General features: G+C 43.6%; 2 protein-coding genes across 8 annotated transcripts; one reads left to right on the top strand and one right to left on the bottom strand.

The window, feature by feature from the left end:
- Positions 1–610: 610 nt before the first annotated feature.
- Positions 611–9,362, top strand: ncln (nicalin). Of its 6 annotated transcripts, none has more exons than XM_076278719.1 (15): positions 611–915; positions 1,472–1,662; positions 2,012–2,153; positions 2,270–2,364; positions 3,912–3,992; positions 4,813–4,916; positions 5,340–5,428; positions 5,673–5,812; positions 6,405–6,628; positions 6,871–6,958; positions 7,382–7,420; positions 7,772–7,935; positions 8,153–8,206; positions 8,290–8,368; positions 8,484–9,362. In XM_076278719.1, exons 1-15 carry the CDS (start codon positions 741–743, stop codon positions 8,547–8,549), a joined length of 1,731 nt encoding a protein of 576 aa, XP_076134834.1. In that variant the 5' UTR covers positions 611–740; the 3' UTR covers positions 8,550–9,362. The 6 variants fall into 6 exon arrangements, with proteins under 6 accessions (XP_076134834.1, XP_076134837.1, XP_076134836.1 ...); XM_076278722.1 differs by having other exon boundaries at positions 2,009–2,153; positions 6,405–6,583; positions 7,775–7,935; XM_076278721.1 differs by having other exon boundaries at positions 2,009–2,153; positions 6,405–6,583.
- Positions 9,363–9,757: 395 nt separating this feature from the next.
- Positions 9,758–24,850, bottom strand: cers1 (ceramide synthase 1). 2 transcript variants are annotated; one of them, XM_076278724.1, is made up of 7 exons: positions 23,355–24,846; positions 17,133–17,292; positions 14,955–15,135; positions 14,659–14,820; positions 14,296–14,443; positions 13,146–13,291; positions 9,758–12,460 (listed from the first exon to the last, which is right to left on the bottom strand). In XM_076278724.1, the coding sequence occupies exons 1-7, from the start codon at positions 23,610–23,612 to the stop codon at positions 12,418–12,420; spliced, it is 1,098 nt and encodes a 365-aa protein (XP_076134839.1). In that variant the 5' UTR covers positions 23,613–24,846; the 3' UTR covers positions 9,758–12,417. The 2 variants fall into 2 exon arrangements, with proteins under 2 accessions (XP_076134839.1, XP_076134838.1); XM_076278723.1 differs by lacking the exon at positions 9,758–12,460 and having other exon boundaries at positions 13,154–14,443; positions 23,355–24,850.
- Positions 24,851–25,490: the final 640 nt, after the last annotated feature.

Here is a 25,490-nt window from a genome sequence, read left to right as displayed (position 1 = left end):
ATTATAGAATGCGGTCTTGAGGCTAACCCTTACCAGAGAATGTCTAATAAGGGGAGAACTGTCACTCTCGGAACTCTGTGGTGCCAAATTCGGTTTGTATGGGATTAATAGAGAGTGAGGAGGCTCTCCGTAGACGGGCTCTGCACTTACACAGCAAAAGAAACTGACGAGAATCGAACTGCCAAACAAATGAAGGCCGGAGAGCCAATAAAATTGTAGCAGAGAATGTAGTCGCATCGTTGGGGTGAATGTACGGAAGGACCCCGTTTAGTCGAGATGTTCATAATGCCAGAGATAATGCATTAATTTCCGCACAGTGTTGTTTAGTCTTACCTTTAACACGTGAAATAGACAGTGAAGTGTCAAACATACAAACACATGTCATGAATAAATATGACAATTGACAATTCAACTACTGTAATATTGTTAAACATTAAAACCTGTATTAGTGCATTCTGTATATATAATATATTCTGCAGTGTCGGCTGCACATTTTGGGTCCCATCAAGATGATCCCTTTTGACTTCAAAATTCCTTTCGACGAGCTCAACACGGCACGCGACGGTTGTTAGGTGGCAGTTCACATTGCCTGTGTCAAAATGATAGCACCACCAAACTAGCTAAAGAGCTAACAAGCCTCTGACAGCGACCGCAGGTGTACCCAACATCCATCGACTGCCGGAAGATACACGCTCAGTTGTCACGTTTTCTTCTTAAACTTGCTACGTTTCAGCCTCAACATGTTCGAAGAAGCGAGCGAAGTGTTTGAGAACATGTTTAAATCTTCATTTCCTTTAACATTCATTGTGTTTTTGCCGGCTGTGCTTATTTTGGTCTCGCCACTTCCAGCCGAAGCGGCACATGAATTCACGGTGTACCGCATGCAACAGTACGACCTACAGGGACAGCCCTATGGTATGTTACACTCTGAAAAGTGTATTTTGCAGATTTATTTTTAAATTTACATACGTGTGTGGGTGTTATATGGGATAGTTTGCTAACTGACGTTAATGTTTATCACAACCGTTTGATAACTTGCCTTAGCTTAGTTAGCAATCTTGATTTGCTAGCGTTCATTCAAGGTTGCTAACATCATTGGCCAGATAAGAAGCTATCGAGCTCTGTTACCACTGGCTAATGTCAGGCTAGATTAGCTACCAATACGAATATAAACATTTGGAGGCACTCAGACATGTCCAGATTACCTTTTCAATGTTGACAGCATGAATTATTTGGCTGTGAGGCATAGTGGCAGCTATGACTGTAACCAAAATCAGCTGACGGTATTTAAACACAGGCAGGAGGTATGCTAAGTTGGCTAATTAACGAGGCTAACGTCAAATGAGTGGGCTACTGTAGCTAAACTTAGCTGGCGATATAACCAGATATTCTTTAAATGTTTTGTTTGTTTATATTGTGCAACTCCGAGAGATCAGTCAAATTTGTACTGATCTGTTACATGCCCCCTCAGGCACCAGAAACGCGATTTTAAATACCGAGGCTCGCACCGTGGAAGCAGAGGTGCTGAGTCGCCGCTGCGTGCTCCTCCGACTAGCAGATTTCTCATATGAGAAGTACCAGAAAGCTCTTCGACAGTCTGCCGGAGCTGTCGTCATTATTCTGCCAAAAAATATGTCCACCATGCCGCAGGACGTTTTGCAGGTATACTATTATTAAGAATATCCTGCCAGGTTATACACCATGTAAACTAAATGAGATTTAATAGTTACTTCACTATAACTTCACTATAAATTGTTACATAGTGTACACTACAATATACTATGTGGAATTATGTTTGTTTATCATAGTGTGGATAATGGTGTGTTACATTTTCATATGCAATGACATTCTTATTCTGTGTCTCCATTGGCATAGTATTGTGTAAAGATGTGTGGCCTTAAATGTTGATTTGTTAAAATCAGTAGCTTTTGTAGTTCAAGTCATGGAGACCATGCCATTTGTCATTTCTTAATTTCTCATGACACAATGTGTCCGATTCTCTTAACAGCAGTTCATGGAGATGGAGCCAGAGCTCCTTGCCACTGAAACTATTGTTCCAGTGTACTTTGCACTGGAAGATGATGAGCTGCTGTCCATATACAAGCAGACCCAGATCTCGTCATCATCACAAATATCTTCATCAGCAGCTGAGGGTATGGAGCAGACTCACAATGAATCTGAATGAACATGGCGTTGAATGGCAGCATTTCTCATACCAGCTACACCATATTTGACCACATGCTTACTAGGTGTGTTTTCTTTATTCTAGTGCTGCTGCACACAGCAACTGCCAATGGTTTTCAGATGGTCACCAGCGGCGCACAGAGCAAGGCAGTGAGCGACTGGGCCATCACCAGCCTGGAGGTGAGCAGACTGCTTCTTCAGCTCTCTAGCTCTCTATCGAGCTTCATGTTTGAATTATACCAATACTACAACTAAGTATTTTCCCCCCACCATATCCATAGCACATTGCCAGCAAGATCTAGACAAGACTATTATGGTTTAGATATTTCTACTGACTAAAGTGGCTCTAGACTGTATGTTGTTTGAGTGATTCCAGTCTCTCTTGGCTCTGAGAGTGTTAAATTATTTTCAATGGCTTTGTGTTCTACATAATGGAGCTTATGTCTTGACAAGGGACGACCTGATTTTAAAATGTAGATACTGAATACATTTTGCATGTATTTTTTAAAATCATATTTGCATGACTTGTAGGCTGTACAGATAAAGACAATTGCAGGCTATACAGACAGGCAGTCAGAGAGCTTGTCTAGGTCCCAGCTATCAGTTTACATACTCAAAGCATATTATAATAAAACATGATTCACCCTCTGTGTGGAAATAACCTCAAGTCACACAACTCGCTCCACATTCTTGGACTGCTGAATGAAGTGTGTGTGTCCATGTTAGTGGGCACATGAATCTGTGACCCCACAGTGTGACCACACACACATATAGAACGAATGCACTAGTTTGAAAAGCAGGTCAGATAAATAGGCTTAGCGATGCTGGATGGGGGGGGGGGGGGGCAGGGTTCTAGGTCTGCAGGCCTTTGTTCCAGCTATGGACCGGTCACCTGATCAGTTTAATGGCCTAATCGCCACTAAATCAAACCTTGAAAGACTGCAGCAAGAAAGGAAACCTGCCAGTTCAACCTCAAAAGCAATGTGCCGTTTGAAAAGGATTTTCATACCATTAATATTGTCAAGGCCATTACTATGAGCACCTTTTTTCGCTGGTTAGATTAGTTAGTAATGGCTTATCATTAATCAGAACTGTTTGGAAAGATTGAAGATTACATATGCTGGCTGATTATTCTGTGTGGCCACAGAAGTGGCCATTGATTCACTACACATTACTACCACACATGACCGTTAACCAAAAGCATAGTTGCTAACTATGATAGCAACTACCTTGGTAGTGTCACTGCCAAATATGAGTCCGTAGATTTGAGTTACTCATGCACAAACATTTAAGCTTCATATTGTCACATCACATTTTTTTATTTTGGAAAATTAAAAAATAAGAGCACATTTGTTAGCTTTTATTTGTTAGCAACTATGCTTTTGGGAAACGCACTCCAGATGCTTTTCACAACTTCACTGCTTCCACAGAACATTGGCAAAATGTCACTGCATTTTCTTTCTCGTACATTACTCAGTGCACTTAAGAACGGTCCAGTACTTAAATAGATTTTTTTTAAATTGTGATCACCCTAAATTACTTGTTAATCAGACTTGTGGCAGACTACTTTCATCAGGATGTTTTAAAATATTCATACTGTATAACCATATCAGTACCACTAAACAATTTAAAGAATATCTTATGACATTACCCTTGCATTAGACAAAGGTATCCAGTCTAAACAAAAACGCATCATTGTTGCATCACTGATTCTTGTGTTCCACCAGGGAAGACTGGCTGGAGTTGGAGGAGAGGACCTGCCAACCATCGTCCTGGTGGCTCACTATGACTCCTTTGGAGTGGCACCTGTAAGCTTTGTTCATTCCCTTTGACACTGATTCAATATTTCATAAATGTTGGAAGAGCAGAGCTGGGGCTTACCGTACAGTTACATGCAAGCGAAGTGAAAGGCTTTCTGCGCTCTCTGTGGACGTGCCGTGATGTGTGGAGACGCTGACCGACAGAACTGGCAAACTAATTAGCTAACTAGCCTTCTAGTTGGCTGTCCAGTCACTTGTCTTTATGTCAGAGCTGGCACTCCATCAAAGTAAGCCCCTGATTACATGTCTAATGTACCAGCAACACCAACCCCTTGCAAAGCCCTCCAAGCTATTCATTTTAATCAAATTAACTGATTGAACAATGCCACAGTCCTGCAATTTTCTGACCGTCAACAAACAATCTCATTGGCAGCCACCCACAAAATGTGCTCCTCATTTGCATAATATTCAGCTTTCTCCAACTTTTTTCACTTGGTTCATCCAGCTCGTTGCCCATTGCCTTCCCCAACTGAAAATGAATGGAACACTGATCTTTGCTTTGCTCTCATGTATGTTAAGTGCTGTTATAGTCTGTCTAATGAAGCTTGAGTTTCCCTCTTGTTCCTTGTTCTTGTTCATGCTTAAGAGATCTTTGGATGTAGCTGAAATGGGATAAGCAAAGTGACCCCAGCCATTTTAAGAGGATTTGCATGTTTCTTTCACCAAAAGTAGTAGTTTGCTAGACAGTCTTGTAGCAAATGGCACAGCTTTGTGATAAGCGCAGACTGACATTCCTAGAGCTGGACACATCCTTTCGTATTGGTCCACTTTAAAATGCCCTAATCTGATGTGCTGTTTCCTCCAACAGTGGCTGTCCTATGGCGCTGATTCTAATGGCAGCGGGGTGTCCGTTCTGCTGGAGTTGGCCCGTCTCTTCTCCCGACTGTACACCTATAAGAGGACGCATGCCGGGTATGTATCTGTCCCAGACCAGCCAAGAAACGGCGTCAGTATCTTGCCACATCCTGTCTGTCTGGCAGTGGAAAAAAGCTGATGGACTGATAGCATAGTGTCAATGGACTGGTTGGCAAGAGGCCAGTTGCACTTGTCCAGTTGGATAGTGGAGACAAAGGCAGTTGTGTCGCTGCTTGATGAATAGCTCTTTAAATGACTGCACTCAGCAGTATCTCTTGTTTAGAGCCATCACTGAGATATTTAACAGATGTTGAAGATGCTGGCACAGACGGTCCATCTAATGGGGTTTTTAGTACCATGGCAACTATGTTGGCAATACTTTTTTTTTCAGGACCCTTGAAGAATTGATACAAGCCACAAGCCATGTGTGATCATTTGAACTGAAAAGACATGTCATGAATTCTCCTTTCTTATATCTAGGTACAACTTGTTGTTCTTTGTGTCCGGAGGTGGAAAGTTCAATTACCAAGGCACCAAGCGTTGGCTGGAAGATAATTTGGACCATACAGGTAAAATTTTGCGTAATTCACTGCTAAATTTTATGCAATTATGAAGTCCCAGTCCCAGATGTATAAGTGTCCATGTTGACTGGACACAAAGCTATAATAAGATATTTTCATTGGACCATGAAAAGAGTTGCTGCTTTTCTTTATTGTCCTCTTTGATGATGTATACCACCTGAAGTGCTGCGATTTTAAGCAGGGTTTTTATCCGTGGCATGGTGACCTAATTTCCCTCTCCATACCCCCACAGACTCCAGCCTGCTGCAGGACAATGTAGCGTTCGTTCTGTGCTTGGACACTCTGGGCAATGGGGACAGCCTTCACCTTCATGTGTCCAAACCTCCCAAAGAGGGCAGCCCACAGTACACCCTGCTGAGAGAACTGGAGACTGTAAGTCTGACTTCTGATAGTATTATATGCGCTGATGAGCTGATGAATAAGGATGTAATATGACTACTTGGATGACTGCAAGTCTCCCCATTTTTTATGAATACTCTCTAATGGGCCCTGTTTTTTTATTTTTTCTTATGATGTGATTTATTTCCATTGTTTTTGCCACAGTATTGCCACCACATGCTGTCTGTGAGGTAATTATTTCCTCAGTCAACAAGCTCCCTGTAGCAGTGAACCTTATAGAGCCTCAAAGCTGGAAGCATCACTAGCTAGACTCCCTGTAGACATTGCCATTAATTCAGTCGGAAAAACAATACTAAGCAGAGATTGTTGGTGAATTCAATGAGCTGAGAAGTCACAAAGGCAGAGCAGTTGGTCCATGTTGACAGCATGGCTGTAGAAACACTTGATGAAACCAAAGGAATTGATTTCAGCATGTGACTGTGTGTGACCGTGTGCGAGCCTTGTTCTTCTCTCTGGACCTACCACCTTGCATAGACCACAGATGTTAGTCCTCTCACATCTTTCCTCCTCTGCCCCCCCCCCCCCCACACACACACACACACACACACTCACATCCTGCTCACAGGTGGCCGCCAGCCAGTACCCTGACGTGAAGTTCTCCATGGTCCACAAGAAGATCAACCTGGCCGACGACACTCTGGCCTGGGAGCACGAGCGCTTCGGGATCCGCCGTCTCCCGGCATTCACGCTGTCGCACCTGGAGAGCCACCGGCACGCCCTGCGAAGCAGCATCATGGACATGCGGTCAGTGTCCCCCTCTCAGGATGGGGCGGGAGAGGTGACAGCTGGGTGGGTGGACGCCGCTCGCATTCCCTTCTGTGTTTGTGTCCGACCGTACCCTCCACCCCACTCCGCCCCCCCCCACCCTCATTGCTCCACACTTTGTCCATCCTACGTCACCCATGATTCCCCATTCTCCATCGCCTTCATTCATCATTCCTTATTTGTCAGCAGAAATAATTCTATACTTTGTTGTTTACTGTTGGGGGTAATTTGCACTTGTGTTTGCTTTGTGTGTTTTTCATTTTTAGACCTCATGTGGACTTAAAAAAGCTCAGTCGCAACACTAAGCTGATTGCAGAGGCTCTGGCTAGAGTTGTCTACAACCTGACAGAGAAGGTAATGGACCAATGAAAATCCATCTGCTCCTTTTACCCACCACACACTTAATCTTATTTACTGTCCACCAGAAGGACCCACAATTGTTTTACTTCCAAATGCCTTATGTTCTCTGGAAAGCCTAAGTGAAAGGCAGCCAGGAACATACAGGGAGAGCTCAGCAGGGTTACAATTGCTAGTGCTACTATAACTGAAGTAGCAACCGGCTCAGAGTTATTTTGCAAAGGGATGACTTCCACTAATTAAATAAATGTATATTTAACTTTTAGTCACTGCATAGAAGTATTCACATCCTAGAGACCTTTGTATTAATGTAGAACCTTACAAATAATTTGGGTAACACAGGAAGGCCTAGTTGTTACTTCCTGAAAGTTCTACATAATTATTCATGTAAATCTCCTTTTTTGCATGTTAATCCGTCAGGGTGCGCCAGGAGACCTTCAGATCTTCACAGAGCAAATGGTGAGTATTAGCACTTGGGTTCTCTGAAATCCCCGTCTGAAATAACCTCAAATGAACCCCCTCACACACACGCACTTGTGGTGGGACCACATGGTAGCAGGTGGGATCCCCCACCCCCACCCTCACACACACACATACTTTCCAACATAAACTGTTGTCTGCATATCTGCATAACTGTTGTCTGTGTGTCTGTGTGTGTGTGTGTGTGTGTGTGTGTGTCTCTGTGTGTGTGTGTCTGCATGTTCGTGTGTGCGTGCATGCGTGTGTGCGTGCGCGTGTGTGTGCGTGTACGTGTGTGTGTGTGTGCGCGCGCACGTGGTTGTCTGTCTGCGCCCTGCACTTCTCTTTCAGCAGGTGCAGGAGGAGCAGCTATCCTCAGTGGTGGACTGGCTGACGGCCCAGCCCCGGGCTGCCCAGCTGGTAGATAAGGACAGCAGCCTAGTCAGTACACTGGAGTACTATCTGGCCCGCTATCTGAAGGATGTAAAGCGGCACTACGTCAAAGCTGACAAGAGGTGATGCATTTTTCACCAGCTATCTGTGATTGTGAAGTGGGTGTGTGGAGCGTATGGAGCTCTACATATCCTTATGAGATTGGACGGATTTTAAGCACAACTTTATCTCTGTGTGTCAGCTTTTTAAGTCTTAAATTCTGTTTCCAAGAGTGATTGTAGATAAAGAACAAAGGTGTGTGGGGAGATTTTTAGAAGTGTCTGTTTTCTTATTCCCCAGAGATCCAGAGTTTGTATTTTATGACCAGCTCAAGCAGACGATGAACGCGTACAGGTAAGACTGTTTTTTTTTGTGTGTTTGTTTGATCATGTCGTCATGTTCTTCTGTGGTTTTCATTGTGATTTGATGCTCAACAGGGTAAAGCCAGCCATCTTCGATCTCCTGTTGGCTGTTTGCATTGCTGCCTACCTTGGAGTCATGTATTTAGCTGTGCAGGTAAAATATAATTCTGATGATCCCTTTTAAACAGAAGTTGTTTTGCAAGGATGAAGATCAGTGAGAATAAATCCATATGCTGTCGCTGACATAAGACGTGTTTTTGTTTTGGCAGAACTTTGGACTTCTCTACAACATTCTGCGCCGGGTCACCCAACCCAAGGCCGCAAAGCAGCATTAAGAACCTCAGCTCAGGATCGACTCTGTTATCTTTTCACTGAAACAGGAACCCAGACCCACAGTCCTGTTTGTTTCTGAAATGAATGAGCTCTACAGCTGGTCCACATGGACTTCCAACCCAAGAGCGGCCATGTTTACTTAAAACTCACTAATACCCCCCCCCCAACTACAAGTGTGTTTTTAAGAGTTTGACCTTAAACGACCCCCTCATTCAGGTCAGGATCAGCTTCAGCGTCTTCCTTTCTACTGCCATGTTTGTTTTTGAATTTTTCTCTCTTCTTTCCCCAACCAAGTGTCAAAGGGTGGCATTCTCAGGCAGCTAAGATGGGCTTTCACTGTGTAGAACTTAACTGGGACCTGAACTACCGAGATGAAATCTCTGATAGCCTGCCTTTCTTGTCTGTGCTGTTAAAATGTGCAGTTGTGTGTGATTATTACTTTTTTCTGTTTTCTTTTCCTGCATCGGTTGTTCATCAGATGTTTTTAGAACCTGACCTTGAAGTGGAAATACTCTTCAGTCGTTACAGCTATTTAACTAAAACTTCCATTTTGAGGTCATGTCCTGTTCCGAGATGTCTTGCTGTGAAAATTGCTCTGAAGTGATGGGAGATGATGATGATGATCATACATTTACGCATTTTTTTAAAATTTAGAGATGAAGATGTCTTATCTTGAGCCAGACCTCAAAGGTGATTCTGAAATGTATGCAATGTTCTAATAAGATATGTACTTTCTACTTGAAAGCAGTGGCAAGAAATTGTTTGATTTCCTGCATGCCTATGGTTTCATAAAAAATAAACATTCATGTAGTGAAGTTCTTTACTGGTACATTTCATTGCAAGGGAAATACTGCGTGGTACAGCTAAGCAAGATTATCATTAGTTACCCCTCCCTCCCATCACCAATTTTCATTTTTGCAAAAGGGATGAATGATAGAAAAATAAAGATCTGTTGAAATAAAAATGAGAACCAGAGAATTTTTTTTCCTCTGACATAATTTAATGGGAAAACAATACAATAACACTGGTTCAATGGAATTATTAAAACTGTTTCATTACAAAAGAGAAACTACCTGTCATACCCAAGTGGTCAGATTTTAGAAAGTGGTCAGATCATGATCCTTAAGGGTGGGAGGGGGGGTATAGGGCAGATTATGGATCCTTGAGTAAAAGTGTCTGGTCCAAGTTTAAAAGGAAGAAAAAAAAACAATTAAGTTAAAACGCAATATTTAATACTTCATTTGATCCAAGTCTTATGAAATTAATTCATAAAAATCCCCCAGTATCTTCCCTATTTCCTAATGAACAATAAAAATAATAGCAATAAATTACAGTGCAATTTGTACGAAACACCGGCAGGGCAACCCCAGACTCCTTATTTATTCCCAGGTCTCTCCGTCATAACACTTCTCAGTGGTTTTACAAGTTCATATTTGGCACATTCTCAAAGGATACATACACTATCAAAGAAAATGCATAGGTTCAGACTTTGTAAGCAAAGTCAGGTCCACATTTTTAAACCCCAAACCTGGATGGATTTGTGCTCCAATACAAGGAACTTAAATATGCCAAATCGGCAAAGAGTTCTACAACCCAAATGGTTTCGAAATCGAATGATAATTTACTACTCTTAACATTGATGCGATATTGCCAGTTGCGCATTGAAGGACTGTTTTTAGCTCTCCCTCGTGGCGCCGGTCTTGACAGCCCGCAGGGAGGCGGGCTCAGACCAAAGAAAGTGCACACTGCGGACAGTACCATGGTAGACTAAGGGCACCTCGTCTGTACAAACAGTTAACCAAACCAATGCATACACAGGAGAAGGACAAGTACAACTACAAACAGTGTTCTCAGAGAGAAAAAAACAAAAATTACAGCAGCTGACTCGGATCAATAACAATGTCCTAACATAAAAATTGGAAAAGCGCGGACTAGTGGAGAGCCTAGTCCGGAGAATGGAAGACACGTCCACGCATATTGGACTCCTTTCTCTTACTGGCATCTGCGGACTGTTCCAGCACAAGCATGCTGTCCATCATGACGAGAGATAAAACGGTAGCATGGATTTGATCAGAATGACAGCACTTGGTCTCAGCACAACAAAATAAAAGAACGAATCTAGACCTGATGCAAACGTACACATTTAAAACTCATGAAAACATTCAGAACAGTATGTAGGCAAATAGATTTCCTTTGTATGTATGATTGTGGTCTCTGTTCTTGAGTGTGACGTCGCATGTCGATTAGTTACATTTAAATAGTTTTCATTAAAGTTTTGTCATAGGACTACTTCATAACATACTTGGAGCCATTCCAATATCATGCATTTCCAGAATACCATATTATGTGCATACATATTCATATTTGCCAAAGTTTAAGGGCTATTAATGTCAATTGGTTTCTGTAATTCGCAGTTTTCCAAATAAAAAAAAATAAACCAAATTTCCTTTTGGAATAAATTATGCAACCAATTCAATCAATTCCTGCTATGTCAGATCATACGTAAATCAGTGGTCAGCTTGTATGCCTTCATATCAGTGCAACAACAGATACAGAACAGCAATAAAATCAGAAAATGTGACGCCACATCTTCCCCAAACAGGAATGCAAGCAATATAATCAATCCCTATTTATCCACACCAAAAAAAAGTGAAAACAAAATTCCCTTAAAATCATGTGTTTTTTTTTTCACATTCAAGCACACTTGCCTAGCCTGACGAGCCAGACCCACATTAAAATGTAGGGTCTGGGCACTCATCGTTGGCAGTGCTCAGTCCGAGGGGCGGGATAATCGGTTGTCTTTCAAATTCCCTCTGCACGCAATAGGACAGGGCTATGAGTCCCATGCGTTTTCCCACCGGAGCTAGTTGGCTAGTTCAAACTTTTGCCAACTTAAAAAAAGCTTAACTCGTGTCTCTCTGTTCGCCAATAGCAACATCCATCTTCTTTGTTTTCAAGTAGCAGGGAATTCAAGCCAGACCGTTGCAACTCTGTCATCAATCATTATGTTAAGCCCGCTTAACGTCTCTATACACGATTTGATTGGCCTGATAGAAGTTACATTTTTCCAGCACACAAGCCAACAGAGAGTTGCTAAACTAGCCCTGCTAGGGTGCGTCTAGATTTCTAGGCTACACCAATATTACGAAGATGTGTGGCTCGCGCAAGAAAAACAGGTCAGGCTGGGTAAAGTCTATTTGGTCTGGAGTAACCTGTGCAATGATATGGATCATCAGTGCATGTCTTTAGAAAATTAAAACCAGAGACTCAACATGCACTCTTTCATTGTCCCTTTCTTTCTCACACAGAGACAGGATACAAACACACCAATGTTTCCCTTTATACAGCCGTCACTCTAGGAATTAAAGTAAATTAATCAAACATCAAATTGGAAAAACAAAGCCACCGGCTCTTAAAAGAACACTAATTTGAAATATGTTCGGGTCTCGACAAAGCACAATTCACCAGTGTTACTGTGAATGCTATAAGTCCTCATACTGTTGAGAGATGTTTCACGCGTTGAGGCTAAGAAACAGAGTTCTCTTCCGCTGTCAAAGCATGGTGAAAGAGATGACACTATTTCTATATATAACCACCACACAAGAGGAACTTCACAGAACTTACACCTTTTTTTCTCCAAAAAAGTAAAAGTATAAGACATAAGTCACCTGAAATAACATTCACAGTGCTATAATAAAAAAAAATAAAAAAACAGAATAGTGTAACTGAAAACATATCACTGTCTACATGTGTTTTTTTCCCCTGCAAAACCATCTAACCACTTGGAGCACAAGTCAATGTACGTAGAATAGATCATCTAGTTTAACTGTAATTCTAGGTATGTGCCAGGAGATGGTGCTGGAGAGGCTCTTATAGATGCTTCTCTTTGGTGATCCCGTTCTGCACGTGTTTCCTATGGTGAGAGGGGGGACAAAGATCAGGTGATGAGATGATGATCAGCGAATGCAGAATAATATCGAGGGATATCACTTTTTCAAGGTTAGTAAGATAAGGGCTAGGGCTCATGGAATGCTTTGTAATCACATCTAAATGAGCTCTTTGATCCTATCTGCATGTTACACAAGGTGTGCGGTATCTCATCTCCCCGAGATTGTGTTACTGACAGTGGGAGGTTGCCCCCACCCCACACCACCCCCTCCAACTCATTGTCCCATGTCCGAATGTAGCCCTGCGATAGCTGGGGAGAGAGCGCTGTGGGATTGCTGGGCAGATGTGCAAACATGTCCTGCCTGCATCTGTTGTGAAACAAGTCTTTAGCACGGTGCCATTTTTATACCTGGTAATTTGTATATCAAGATCATAAAACCATCTGCGGTTTCTTTGAGCAAGCATCTTTTTACTGTATGTGGCAGTAAGACTGTATGCATGTGCTGTGTGCATGTCTTTGCATATGGTTGCCTTTTGTATTTGTGACCCAAGTGAGTGACCGAGTGAGTGAGTGACCGAGTGAGTGTGTGCGTGTGTGTATCTCTGTGTGTATGCATATTCCTTGTGTGTGCGTGTGCATATTCCTTGTGTGTGCGCACGCATATTCCTTGTGTGTGTGTGTGTGTGTGTGTGTGTGTGTATGAACATACCCTTCCTCTTTGTCCTGATGGCCAGCATCAGGGTTCTGCATCTTGAGCTTTGCCTTCAGAGAGGCCTCTTCTTCCTCGTACTCCCGCACATCATTCACCTCCTTCATCTGGCCCGTCAACACTTTCACCACAAACAGTACGATGAACTGCAGACACACGGAGAGAAAGAGAGAAAGGTGGAGAAAAGATGCAGAGAGAAAAGAGGGAGAAAGAAAGGAAAATAGGTGGAAAAGAAAGAGCATGATAAGTCAGTACTAGAATGGACTATCGGAGAGCAAGAGAGAGAACAAGATAAAAGTACTATGAGGTAACAATATGCCATCATATATCATAACAAGATATACTGTGAGATGACAAGACAGCTATTGAAGTACAGACAAAGAGGGAGAGAGAGAGAACATCAAAGGTGTATATATAATCCCACACTATAACCAAAAAGAGGAAGAAGTGAAAAAAATAAATACTTTTCTTTTTTTAAATCACCAACTCCCAACACCTCAGAACCCAAACACTACTGCCTCTAACCCAACACCACTCCAGCTGCCCGGCACTAGAACCGAACACCACAACCCTGCGCCAAACCAACACACTCCTCACCCACGTCTGCCTCGGAATCCGGAATGCCGGAATCTGCTGCTTACTTTAGAAGGGGGCTGCCGACATGCGCACGGAAGAGGAATCACACAACATTCTCAGCTGTCAGCAGTCAACATTCATCAACAGCACACATGATCACACGTGCAGATGGCTTCAATTAAGACAGCCAGGCATGAAACATCAATGACAAGCATGGAAACATGAACTTGCCTGTAAATCACTATACAATTGGGCCAGTGAACCTGGCAAAAAGCACTGATGAGAGCAGACACATCCAGGAAGAAAGACAGTAGCCAAGACTTGGGGAGAGATGAAGAAGGTTGAGTATGCCTCCATGAAGAGATGGTCAGTCAAAAGAGTGAAGGAGTAGAGAAGGGGAGAGTAAGAGAGAGAAAGAAAGAGAGAAAGAAAGAGTGAGAGAGAGAAAGAGAGAGAGAACTGGCCAGTGTCTGGATTCTCGACTCAAAAACATGTGGGCCTGAGCCTTATTCGTGAGCCAGTTCTCATCATAGGGAGAGCGACAGAGAGGCAGGAAGTAGTCAAGCCGTCTCACCAGGAACCAGTAGATGTTCATAAGGAGCAGCGCGAGCAGTAGGGCATTGAAGAAGAAGTAGAAGGGGATGTTAGGCACCAACTGGAGACTGGCCACACAGGAGGCGTAGAGAACCTTCAGTGGGAACCAGTACAGACGGAACCAGAACCTGCCAGGTAGAACAAAGAGGGGACACTCTCACTCGTTTGTGTGGTGTGAGGGATCTCAACCATGACTCAAGACACACAAACACACACAGAGTTAACAGTTCACTGCGCAACCTGTAAATAAATAAGCCGGCGTCTACTGACACAAACAGAACTACATGACAAGTCAGTGACCGTGTGTGTGGGTGTGTGTTTGTGACTGCCAGCTAAATCTCACCAGGTGATGCTGAAGCTTACAGAGCCCATGTTGGAGAGAATGTCGTTGATCAAGTAGTAGCTTCCCCCCCGGGTCTTGAAATAGACATTCAGTTTGGTGAACTCCAACTGAATGTCATTGATGTCATGTAGGAACAGCACTAACACCCCAATGTTGTGGTATCTGCAGCAGGAACACAAAGTATTACATTCCCGTGTATGTAAGTGATAGCCTACATCCAATACAGGCAATAGTGGTCAAGCAGTTTGGGTGAGCGCACAATGGACACTCTGGTGCTGGTTCCTGCGGCGTCTCACCTGAAGGCATAGGAGAATGTGATGAGGGCCAGCGTGATCACATGATGGACCACCATGACGGCCGAGTCCTTCCTCCAGGCGTCCATGTAGACGGTGGCGTATATGGAGTGACCGTAGAAGCTGCCCTGGATCAGATAGGCGATGGCGATGTCCGTGGGCACTGACATGCCACTCTTCCAGTCTGTCGTCAGGAATAACGTGCCAATGAGTCGTCAGCATAATGCACACGCACAGGAAGCAACACCACACACACACCTTTACATTTCATCCATCACACACACACACCCCCCCCCCAAGAGACACATACATCCACTTTCATTCTCATATACACGCATAAGCACGCACACGCACCCTAAAAGACACATATATCCACTTCCATTAGCTTGTGTCAAAAGCACTAAGCAGCTTTCTATCTACTTTCCCCTGGACAGGAATTTGTGAGCCCGTGATGTACCATTGGTATGTCCGGTAGAGCCGTCATTAGTGCCCAACAGGCTAATTTTCGTGGGATATGGAGACTCGGCCTGACAGGACGCCATGCCGTATTTATGGAGCTTCCCCCGGGGACGCATTAACCTGGAAGTTTGAGGAACTTTCCATGCTGAGCCAAGCTGAGGCAGAGCCATTGCTGCCTCTGTTGCTACTGCCGCTGCTGCTGCTACTGCTGTTGTTGATGCCACAGCCTTTAATGCGTATTGATCCCCTCCCCGTCATTAAACATTGAGAACACGATTACAACAGTCGGCGTGGGCCCCGGGGGCCGCCAGAGCAGCTTAAGGCTGGGAAGCACCCTCTCAGAGAGTCTCGTAATGAGCTATCATTGCTTGCTCTAAAGCTTTCTGACCGGGGTGTTATAGGGGAAAGAGTGCTCATCAGCACACTAGAGGATCTTACAGAGCCAGAGCTAGGGGTACACATCAGTTTCAAAACTGCAGCAGGAATTGATAGAAAACTCAAAAATAAGGCTGAAACATTTTTGTTGCGGTTGGTTCAGACATTAGTGCCCAATTATACTTTAATAACAGTTTAGTAAATCATGACTACCGGTAGTAGCTTCTCAGACAAATCCAGGCATGGTTCACATATACTTCAAATGATGTGTTTTTTATTGTACACATAGGTTTGTGTTTTATTTCCACCATGGACTTTAAATATCCTTGTAATGTTATGTATTTGTCCCTATGCAAATACACAAACATGATAATATGCACATTTGCAAGAATGACAGTTGACAAGGAATATGGTTCGTCACACAAAAGAGCATTTGCTCATTTGGAGCAAGCTACATCTCTGATCTAGGAAGATCCCCCTAGTTTAGCTACAAAGTAAATATTAAGTATGGCATTAAGTCAAAGTTTCAGACAGCTGAAACAGCAAAACTATCATGAACACCAAATACACACAGTGCAGCTAACATACTTACCCCAAATAAAATTTAATTTAATACATGTTTTCATAAGCAAAAAGTTAAATATTGTTTGATTAACCTCTCTGGTAAAATGTTTGTGATGAATGCCTATGAAAACCAGCCAACGTGTGTTTTCACAGGCAACCACTGTCAGCCTTTCAGTTCCTTATCTTGTCCCACAGAACAACAGTCAGCTAAATACTGGATCATGAGATATTTATTTTTGTTACAAATTATAACTGATAAAAATTCGCTAAGGCGCTAAGCCCTTTCTCGGTTAAGCTCACAGACCAGTACGTTGACTAATGCACAGTATTAAAAAAATACAACTCCATGGCCTTTTGTATCTTTGAAGAGGATGAGAGTTGCATTACAATATTAAATATCTATTTAATATGAGCCTTTTCTGTAGTCATTTAACTCAATGCCGTGTAATTTTATGAAAAATACTGGTGTGTCTTAAACTGAAAAATAAAAAGTGGTATTTGGATTAGTAACTTGATACAATCAAAATAGGCCAACTGATACAAAATTGCCATTCTAGCCACAATATTGACTTTCAGTGCAGAGGGGCTGTGACAGTTACAGGAGTAATAAGTGGTCATTTGTAAAAGCACCCATCAAACCACAAGTAAAAGAAGTGCAACACCATCATCCGACACCAGCAATTTACACTGTAATAAGAGACCTTTCTTATGACAGGCTTTGGAAAGCCCCTTGAGTTTAAACACGCAGGGACTCCCAAAGAAAGGTCTGTGCCTCCGGCTTACCATAGAAAACGGACGGCGGGTTGTAAAAGAAGGTGTACTGGGTGAAGAAGAGTAGGTAGGTGCTGTAGGACCACGACATGGTGTAGAAGACCAGCTTCCACGCGCTCTCCGGCATCTTGGCAGTGTCTTTGGGCTGGAGACAACACCACTGTGCAAACGGCTGCAGGGGGGACACAAAAGAGAGACACAAAGGTTGCTTATCAAAACACAAAGCCACACTCCCGCCAGGGACACTGTGATATATCAAACAGGGTTCATACAGCAACATCTGCGACTGCACACGTGTTGATGTTGTGTTTGTTTTAAGAAACCGATGATGATAAAAACAGTGGGGAGTAGACAAGAGGACTGGAGTTGAGTTGTGCTGGACGAGTACCCTCAGTGAACCTCATGGCTATTCACTTCATGTGCTACGCCAGCAGAAAAAGAGGAAGCTGAAAAGCTTCCTTCGTCAGAGAATCCTGGAGTAAACTGTGGGCGGCCTAGTGTGTCGTGGGGGTGGGAGGGTGGGTGGCTGATTAGCAAACACACAGTGCACACACTCAGATAAGCCTGGGGGGTGGGCAGCCGCACAGGTTCCACGCTCACAGGTGGTGGTGGGAGAAAGTGGGAACCAGTGTGCCGTGTCTTATCTCTCCACATGACAGAGTATCTGCCGCTGTCGAGCGATGGTCACCCAAGCCCGGTCGACGTAACCGGAGATAAAAAAGCGAAAGGGCAATTTACTCAGGAGCGCGTCGTAATCATTTATCTTTTATCGGTCACGGCAGGCAGCCGGGGTCCACTGCTCCTATTCGCTTTCATTCCGGGGCAGCTTCAGGTAAACCCCCCCCCCCCCCACACACACACACACACAGGACTCCATCAGACCAAAACGTGCCTACGGACCAAGCCAACTGCCAGTCCTCCAGTGAGAGACAGAGAGGGGAGGGAGAGAGAGAGAAAGAAGAGAGAGGATAGAAAAAGAGACAGAGAGAGAAAGAGAGCTTGCGCTTGTCACATGACCACATCCTGGGGCACTGAGCCACGTTGGCTGTCGGCCTCTGATTGGTTGTCGGCCTCTGATTGGCGCAGGAGACCTGGCCATGTGTTCCTGCTTGTGAGTCGTGTGCAGCAGAAGTAGCGGCGGCGGCAGTGGGGACGGTGGCAGCCCGAGCAGCAGCATCAGCGGCAGCAGGATATCCACCTCGTGCCTTCCTGGCCCTCGCTCCGCCCCGGCGCATTTATTTATAGAGGCCAGCTGTCAGCAGCATGTCCACCACTCTGCCGTCTCCAGCGCCGGCCCCAGACTCCCCCTCCTCCTCCCCGCCTTGACTGGGCATGTCTGCATGTCAGCCGGTGCGCGTACCACATGGCCCAGACCCGTCATCACCCACGCCGCTGCCTACGAACGAGGCACAGCGTGGGGTCGAGAGCCCAGGCCAGACTGCAACGGAACGGAGGACTACCCTACTGAGTTCCTCTCAATCATAGTGTCTGGCCAGGGGGTGATTCTCTGCATCTCTTGCACAACATTTACAGTTCCTCTATTTGCACAATGTGTTGCCATCAGCAGTTCTCAAGATACATAGAATAAATAGCCCAACACCTTGTTGTGGTAATAGCATAAATGCAAGTCGGGCTTTTGCTAGGGTGCAAAGATGTTTGCAGCGAAAGACGATTTGAGATTCAGTGAGAAGGGGGATTGACCTACAACTAAGGTCTGAGCTTCAAATTAGCAGTACCTCATTCTAATCACAGATGCCTTAAATTCACTTTAAGGGCTTTTCTGCGAGACCCCAAGAGACCTGTGAAATTTAATCATCACAGACTGAATTTGACAGACACATCAACATCTCTATTCTACCCCCATTTTCAGTCAAGGAAAAGGCCCTTGTATCCGTAGCAACCACTTAACGATGGCAGGTTTCTGTTGCCAAAATCTCACAGGCCTCAATCTGACCAGCTGTTCGCTGCCACGAGTATCTCAATCGCTTGTGTCTCCCTCTTTTCCTTTCACTTTCAGTTGCAAAGACTCCACAAAAGGGCTTCATCTGACGTGGTGTCATGGGGATACATTTAGCAGAGCTTGACATTCCCCGGAGACATCTGCCGGCATAGGACAAAGCAGCCAACCCCCAAAAACAGACTGCCCCCCCCCCCCTCACCTTCACCCCAAGCCCCTTCCCAACATGCACTGCTGAGTCACTGCAGGAAGTGGGGGGAGGGGGGATTCTATGATAAATAACTGCGACTGAGTGGAACTTGACCCTTCCACAACAAAAGCATCAGGGTTGGAATCAGGGTCACTGGCACAAATTTACCCCAGACTGAACTTGCATCAACCCAGTGATTATGGGTAAGTGGAAAGGTCATTCATCCTGTGACAAGGAGACATCAATACGTCCACTCATATTAGAGAGATGGCTTCTGAGGACAATTTGAAAGACTAATTGTCAAACCTGATGAGCTTGAGACATCCATCTCCATGGCATTCTTTCAGCTCGAAACAGCAGTCAGGTGCTAGCAAATATCATGTTCACTAAGGGTGGGAACTGCCAGATGCGACAACACTATCATACTATTTGGGCATGATACAGTTTTATTGTGATATCTTACAATATAGCACATCGATTCAGATTCGATTTCAGCTACATTGTGATTTATTTCTCCCATATACTGTTTCTTATACAGGTAGTCTCTGCAGCCATCTTGATACAGTACATTTGTTCTCTATGAAGTCTTGTACTATCTTGTGGACTTCAAAAGCAATATATGTAAGTATAAATTAAGTATAAATTAAATAAATATAATTAAAACCATAATGGCAAATTAATATTGTCACAGTATCGATATAATATTGTGGAAAAAAATATTATTAAAATTATTTATAAAATTATTAAAATATTGTGCCTATGTCAATAACAAAATAAAGTGCTTGCATGTAAACTGTTAATAAAAAAAATATCATTGTTATGTTTTTGAAAATCGATTGTGTATGCAAGACCACAACATCTGCCTCAAGTCAATGAAGATGGAACGAGGAACTGTGACGTGGTCAGCAGGGGAACTCATTTACTGACATTAAGGCCTGTACTCCTCCTCTGGACATACACTCACACACACCTGAAACTGGCTCGGCTTGTCCATCGGCCTTAATCTCGGGGAGGTATTACGGCAGTCATCCCCTTAATTGACTTGCAGAATGAGATCAAATGAACATGGAAACACTTCGTCACGGGATTATGCACACTTTATTCTTCTCCAGAAACATGAGCCCAAGCCGGCAAGGCGCTATCAGTCAATGCTTGCTCTCCTTACAAGTGCCCATCTCTCTTTTCACCCATTTGTGGTAAGCAGACAAATTGCCTATGAAGAGCTCTTACTTATATTGTCCATTGACACAAAATGGTTATTTTTAACAATGCAACATTGATTTAGACTCACTCTCCCATTCTATTGAATGAGACAACACACAATGTAAATAATTAATGTTTCTTTTTGTCAGTGAATGACGAGATAAGGCATTAATCAAACTTCACATGAAACAATGACATAAGCAAAGAATGCCTGATACCGTTCGCCACCACATGATTAACTACTGTAGATTTCCTCTGCACTGAACACAGAGAGAACACTGATTGAATCTGTGGGTAGCTTCTCTGTGAACGAGAGACAACACAGTTACTCAAAGTTTAAAAATTAACTTCTATAGCTGGTCAAACCAGTGGGAGTTCTTTAAATCATCTCCATTGACTCAACTGGTACAAAACGTCCAGCAAACTAAGCTATTGTTACACTGTTTCATGACCCAAGTCTGTTCCTTGAATAACCATCTGGCCATCATTTATAATGCAACAGGCTGGCATCCTCAGCAGAGTAAAAGTGAAGGGAGAGCTTGCCACTGTAATCCAATTTCTTCCATTCAAAACAGTGCTTCTGGAGGGGGCTGTCACGCTGTACACTAAATCAATACGGCACATCACCACTCCTTCAGCATAAGGGTAATTCATATGAAGTTAAGCTCTGCGTGGTCTGAATCCAACTGGGTGGGGCCGTTTTGGAGCATAGCCTATATATCACTGTGTCGACGTGAACTATATCGACCACCGACTAAAGAACACAGCCCCTTGGTATCGGTGGAGGGTCACTCCCCATAATAAGTGCCAGATGGTCTCGCACAACGCACTCCAGCCTAAGTCATCAGTCACCCTCTCCCTGGCTTGCTTCACAGATGCGGGGAGGGAGGAGACCACTAACGCAGGACGTCAATTATACAAAAATGCGTCTCCCTTTCCTGTTTTCCAATCTGTAGGGTAGTGTGTCCGTCAACAGCGGCCCGTGCAACAGGAGACCAAAAGTCAGCGATTACAAGCAAAGGGCGGGACAGCCGCAGGCCCAGACTCCATTCTAGAGATTCGGAAGCAAACCCATTAACAGAACCCTGCTTTAGATCTCCGCGGGTCAACGCTGGGGCCATTAGTGTGCCATGACCGTTGTGCAATTACTCTTTCTGAACTGCTATGTGTTGGTGAAGTCAACGGTCACTCAGGTGCCAGCCTCTGTGAGTGCCGTGCATGTGTGCAAGGCACAATTTTGCACAAATTGGATTCCAACTGGGTGACATGTCTCTCCTCCTACACATCAAGCTCAAGAGGCTCAATTAATCAAGGTGCTGAAGCACTACAGCTTCCATCATAAAGTGAAAGGCATACACGAGTAATGCTTATCGTCTGTTGCTAGCGGTCACTAGCACATGCTGATGTGAATGCAAGACAACAGGATGGTATCCGGGAATAATAAGCCTAGCCTGTAGCACTTCTCCAGCTAGGTGGGCTCAGGAATTTGATAGTTGGCCTGAAACAAATGTGTTTGGTAAGTATCTGACACAACAATGTATATTTGCAGATAAACATCACCACCGCTGCAAGCGGTCTCCTGTGGCTTCTCGACGGGCGGCCTGTGAGGAATTTACAAGGGGAAAATAACATGCAGCTGAGTGTTTTTACTCTGGGCGGGCATTGCTTCCTGCCCCGTGAGTGCATCTGGAGAGTCTATGTATCAGTGAGGCAAATTGACCCTTGTTAATGACGATGCAGTGTGCTGATCTAGCACAGAACAGTATATGTGTGTGTGTGTGTGTGTGCTCGCACATGGGTCATGAACAGACTCTTTCCATGTCACACGCGCTGCAGTGTCTATGCAGGAAGTGAAACCATTATATCGTTCTCAGTCACACATGTCGCCTTCAGACAGAGACTCGATTCTCTCCACCATTACACTGTGGGGCCAACAAAAGACTGCTGTTTTGTGGGTACTCGATCTAAATATGCTTCAAGAGTGAATTAGACACTCTTATGCTAGTCCCTTTTCTGTTTGGTTGACTATAAGAGCTATCCCCTTCTTGATCAGGGGATAGTAGGCTAAAATGTTGCCCTCAAGATACAAGGACGGTATGTATGACTAAGGTAGTCATAGTCCTCTTGATTAATTATATTCATTAGTCTGTATACTGTTCTAGACACGTTCTAATGTCATTTGGAAAGAGAGTTCTAGAGCCTCACAGCACATGTCCTTAGCTGTTTAAACTAATCAAGTCTAAGTAACTCCATCTCCACCTGAACCCATCAGCTCAAATGCTCCTTAATAAACATCATGCCATGGATGCCAAGATCGAAGTTTCCTCTAGGTTTAAAATATTTACAGGGTCGACAGCCTACTCTAACAGTATAGGAAACAGAATATCTGTTTGTCATAGTTATTGTAGGGCAATAACTATGACATAGTTATTGTAGGGCAATTAATTAAGCAGAGAAAGCTGTAGAACTGATGAAATGACGGGTTCTTATGGTCTGGTTACCCATCAATTGCAACAGTAAGATTTACCCATGACCACATAACCCAGAACTTCTCACTTTCCTTGAAACCATCAAACATTACCAGTCCATGTAGGTGCTGGAAATGATGGCACCAAAACCTTCTGTCCTGCCATTAATGTTTTCATAAATCTTAAGAGGTGCTGTGTGCGAACTAATCTGTTTAAACCTTCGTGCCTGGATCTTCTCAAACGGGTATGCGAATAATGCGTAAATGTCGCAAATAGCTTTGCAGTTGATAGGTTCTTCCACAAATACTACTACTGACTGTTGTTGCAGTTCAGTGAAAGATGTTGCCAGATATATCTAGTAGTCCACGAGGGTGGACAGCGTCACACAATATGCCAAGTTATCGGCAAGTGTTTACCTTGAATAGGCATCCGGTCAACCCCCGTCGCATCTGCGTCCACATAACAGCGCAGATAAAGAACAGCCCCATCTCGGTCCAGGTAATATAGGCATTGTCCAGCAGGGTTCTTCTGGAGAGCTCCAAGCCGCAGTCGCTACAGTCCTTCAAGGCACTGGCCATGACGGAACATGCTCTAGTGAAGAGGTCCACATAACCTGGCATGGGCTCCTCAGCCACGCCGAGGTTCATACTATCATCTCCGATATGTTCGCCCATTGTGCTAAGTAACTACTACAATACTTGCAGGGTAAAAAAAAAAAACAGGTGACGGAGAAAAACCCTCCTCACTGTATTCACTGTGCTCTTTGCGCAAATCCCTGCTACTAACTTGGCTAACCTTATAACGTGAAAAAAAAGTTTAAGCTGCTTAACCACTCAAGTAGCCTAATACTTTGTTGCTATATACAGACATGAATATGACATATGTCCATGTCGAAAAACGTCGGATGATATATCTCCGCTAATGTTAGTATATTTGTGTCGTTGTCCTCCAAACCTTTAGCTGGCATATTATTGGACCACAGATGTATGATCACTTGATAGTGGTGGCTAGCTAGGCAGATAATGGTGATAAAATTCTGAATGTGGCGCGGTCAGCTAGCTTTAAGAGCTGGCTAACTGGCCAGCTAGGAGTACCACGACCCCTCTACTACCATAGCAGAGTGAAGGATACTTGATAAAGGTGCCATCTCAATTAAATGCATATTAAACGAAGAATTGGGTCTTCAAATGAAGATGTACAATAAATCACGTTAACTGATAACGTTACCGTTATTAGCTAGCTAACGTTAGCTGGTATTAAGCGAGCGGTCTGAAGCCGTTAACCTTACAGGAGTAGATGTCAGCTTCCTCGCTAGCTGTCTTTGTAGACCACTAAATTCGCCTAATTGATGGATGGTATCAATGTAGTGAACACACATAAGTAAGAGTTAGTTATCGACCAATATCATCAATACCATTTCAACACCACTTTATAATGTTAACGGTAGCATAGATAGTGATGCATTCAGTTGCATTACATGCAGCCTTTGGAAGAGGCAAACGTCAAACAGACTATCCGCTCCTTTCTATTATTCGCCTTATATAACATATCTTCCTTCTTTCATCTGGTAAAAACAATGTCCCTGCCACATTAATCTACAAACCTGGAACATCTTCAACGCTAAAAAGAAACGTTGGTTAGATATATCCTGTAATCCTTAGTGATGAGCGCCTTGTGGAGTGCTCCGTCTGGTCAACGTGTCCAGGGTGCGAGAGACTGGCTGCTGCGGCGCCTTGACAAACGTGAAAGAAAAAAACGCGCTGTCCCTCAGCTGCTGTTGAAGGAGCACACGAGTGCCCAGTAAATGTGACCAGTTCCCCAAAAAAACGTGGTAACGAACACCTCTTCTTTGAGATCTAAGAGACACACTACCGTTAAGACAGGAGGCTTTGCAGAAAAAAAGCAGAGGTGACGTGACGTAATTAAGGCCCGCTATCTTCTTCAACTGCTAGGATTATAGGGGGAAAAACAGTTAAAGACACAGTGCCTCTACTGGCAGTGGTGGACAGTACAGCGAATGCTTTCGAAATTTTTTACAAGTACATCTCCAAGTATAGTTTTAAGTAAGCATTGGCTACACTATTTATGTATAATCTTAAAACATGGATAAAACAATTTAACTTTAACTGTTTTGAGAATGAAGACGCGAGGCCTGTACCTGGAAATAACTTCTTCAATAGCCTATAAGCTGAAGCAAACATTTAAGACGAGTAAATTCAAGACATTGTAGCATAACAAAACCGTTCCTGTCTGTAACTAGGCCTACTGTAACTTTACATAACTTGAATACATTTTCTAGCATTAATGCAAATAACATCGAACACGTGCATTGGCTCAGTATTTCAGATAGGACATCTCACTATGGATATTAAAGAGCCTCCAAAATATGTTTTTATGAATATCCATGAATTAGCTAAAAAAACACATCAACAAACTGGGTGTTTGACTTTCTCCCGGGACAGGGTGTAGATTAATGTTAGCTTAGCTACAAGTTGATCTAATCACTGTGTACGTTTGATCAATACTAGCTATAGGCCTATTGGCCCTGCTGG

Source organism: Alosa pseudoharengus, unplaced genomic scaffold (assembly GCF_046254945.1).
Source record: "Alosa pseudoharengus isolate Yale_2024_CS ecotype anadromous, Long Island Sound unplaced genomic scaffold, YU_APseudo_1.1 YU_APseudo_1.1_scf_11, whole genome shotgun sequence".
In the NCBI taxonomy this organism is placed as follows: domain Eukaryota; kingdom Metazoa; phylum Chordata; class Actinopteri; order Clupeiformes; family Clupeidae; genus Alosa; species Alosa pseudoharengus.
Note: the sequence above shows the minus strand (reverse complement) of the source record. Positions and strands in the feature narration are given on the sequence as shown.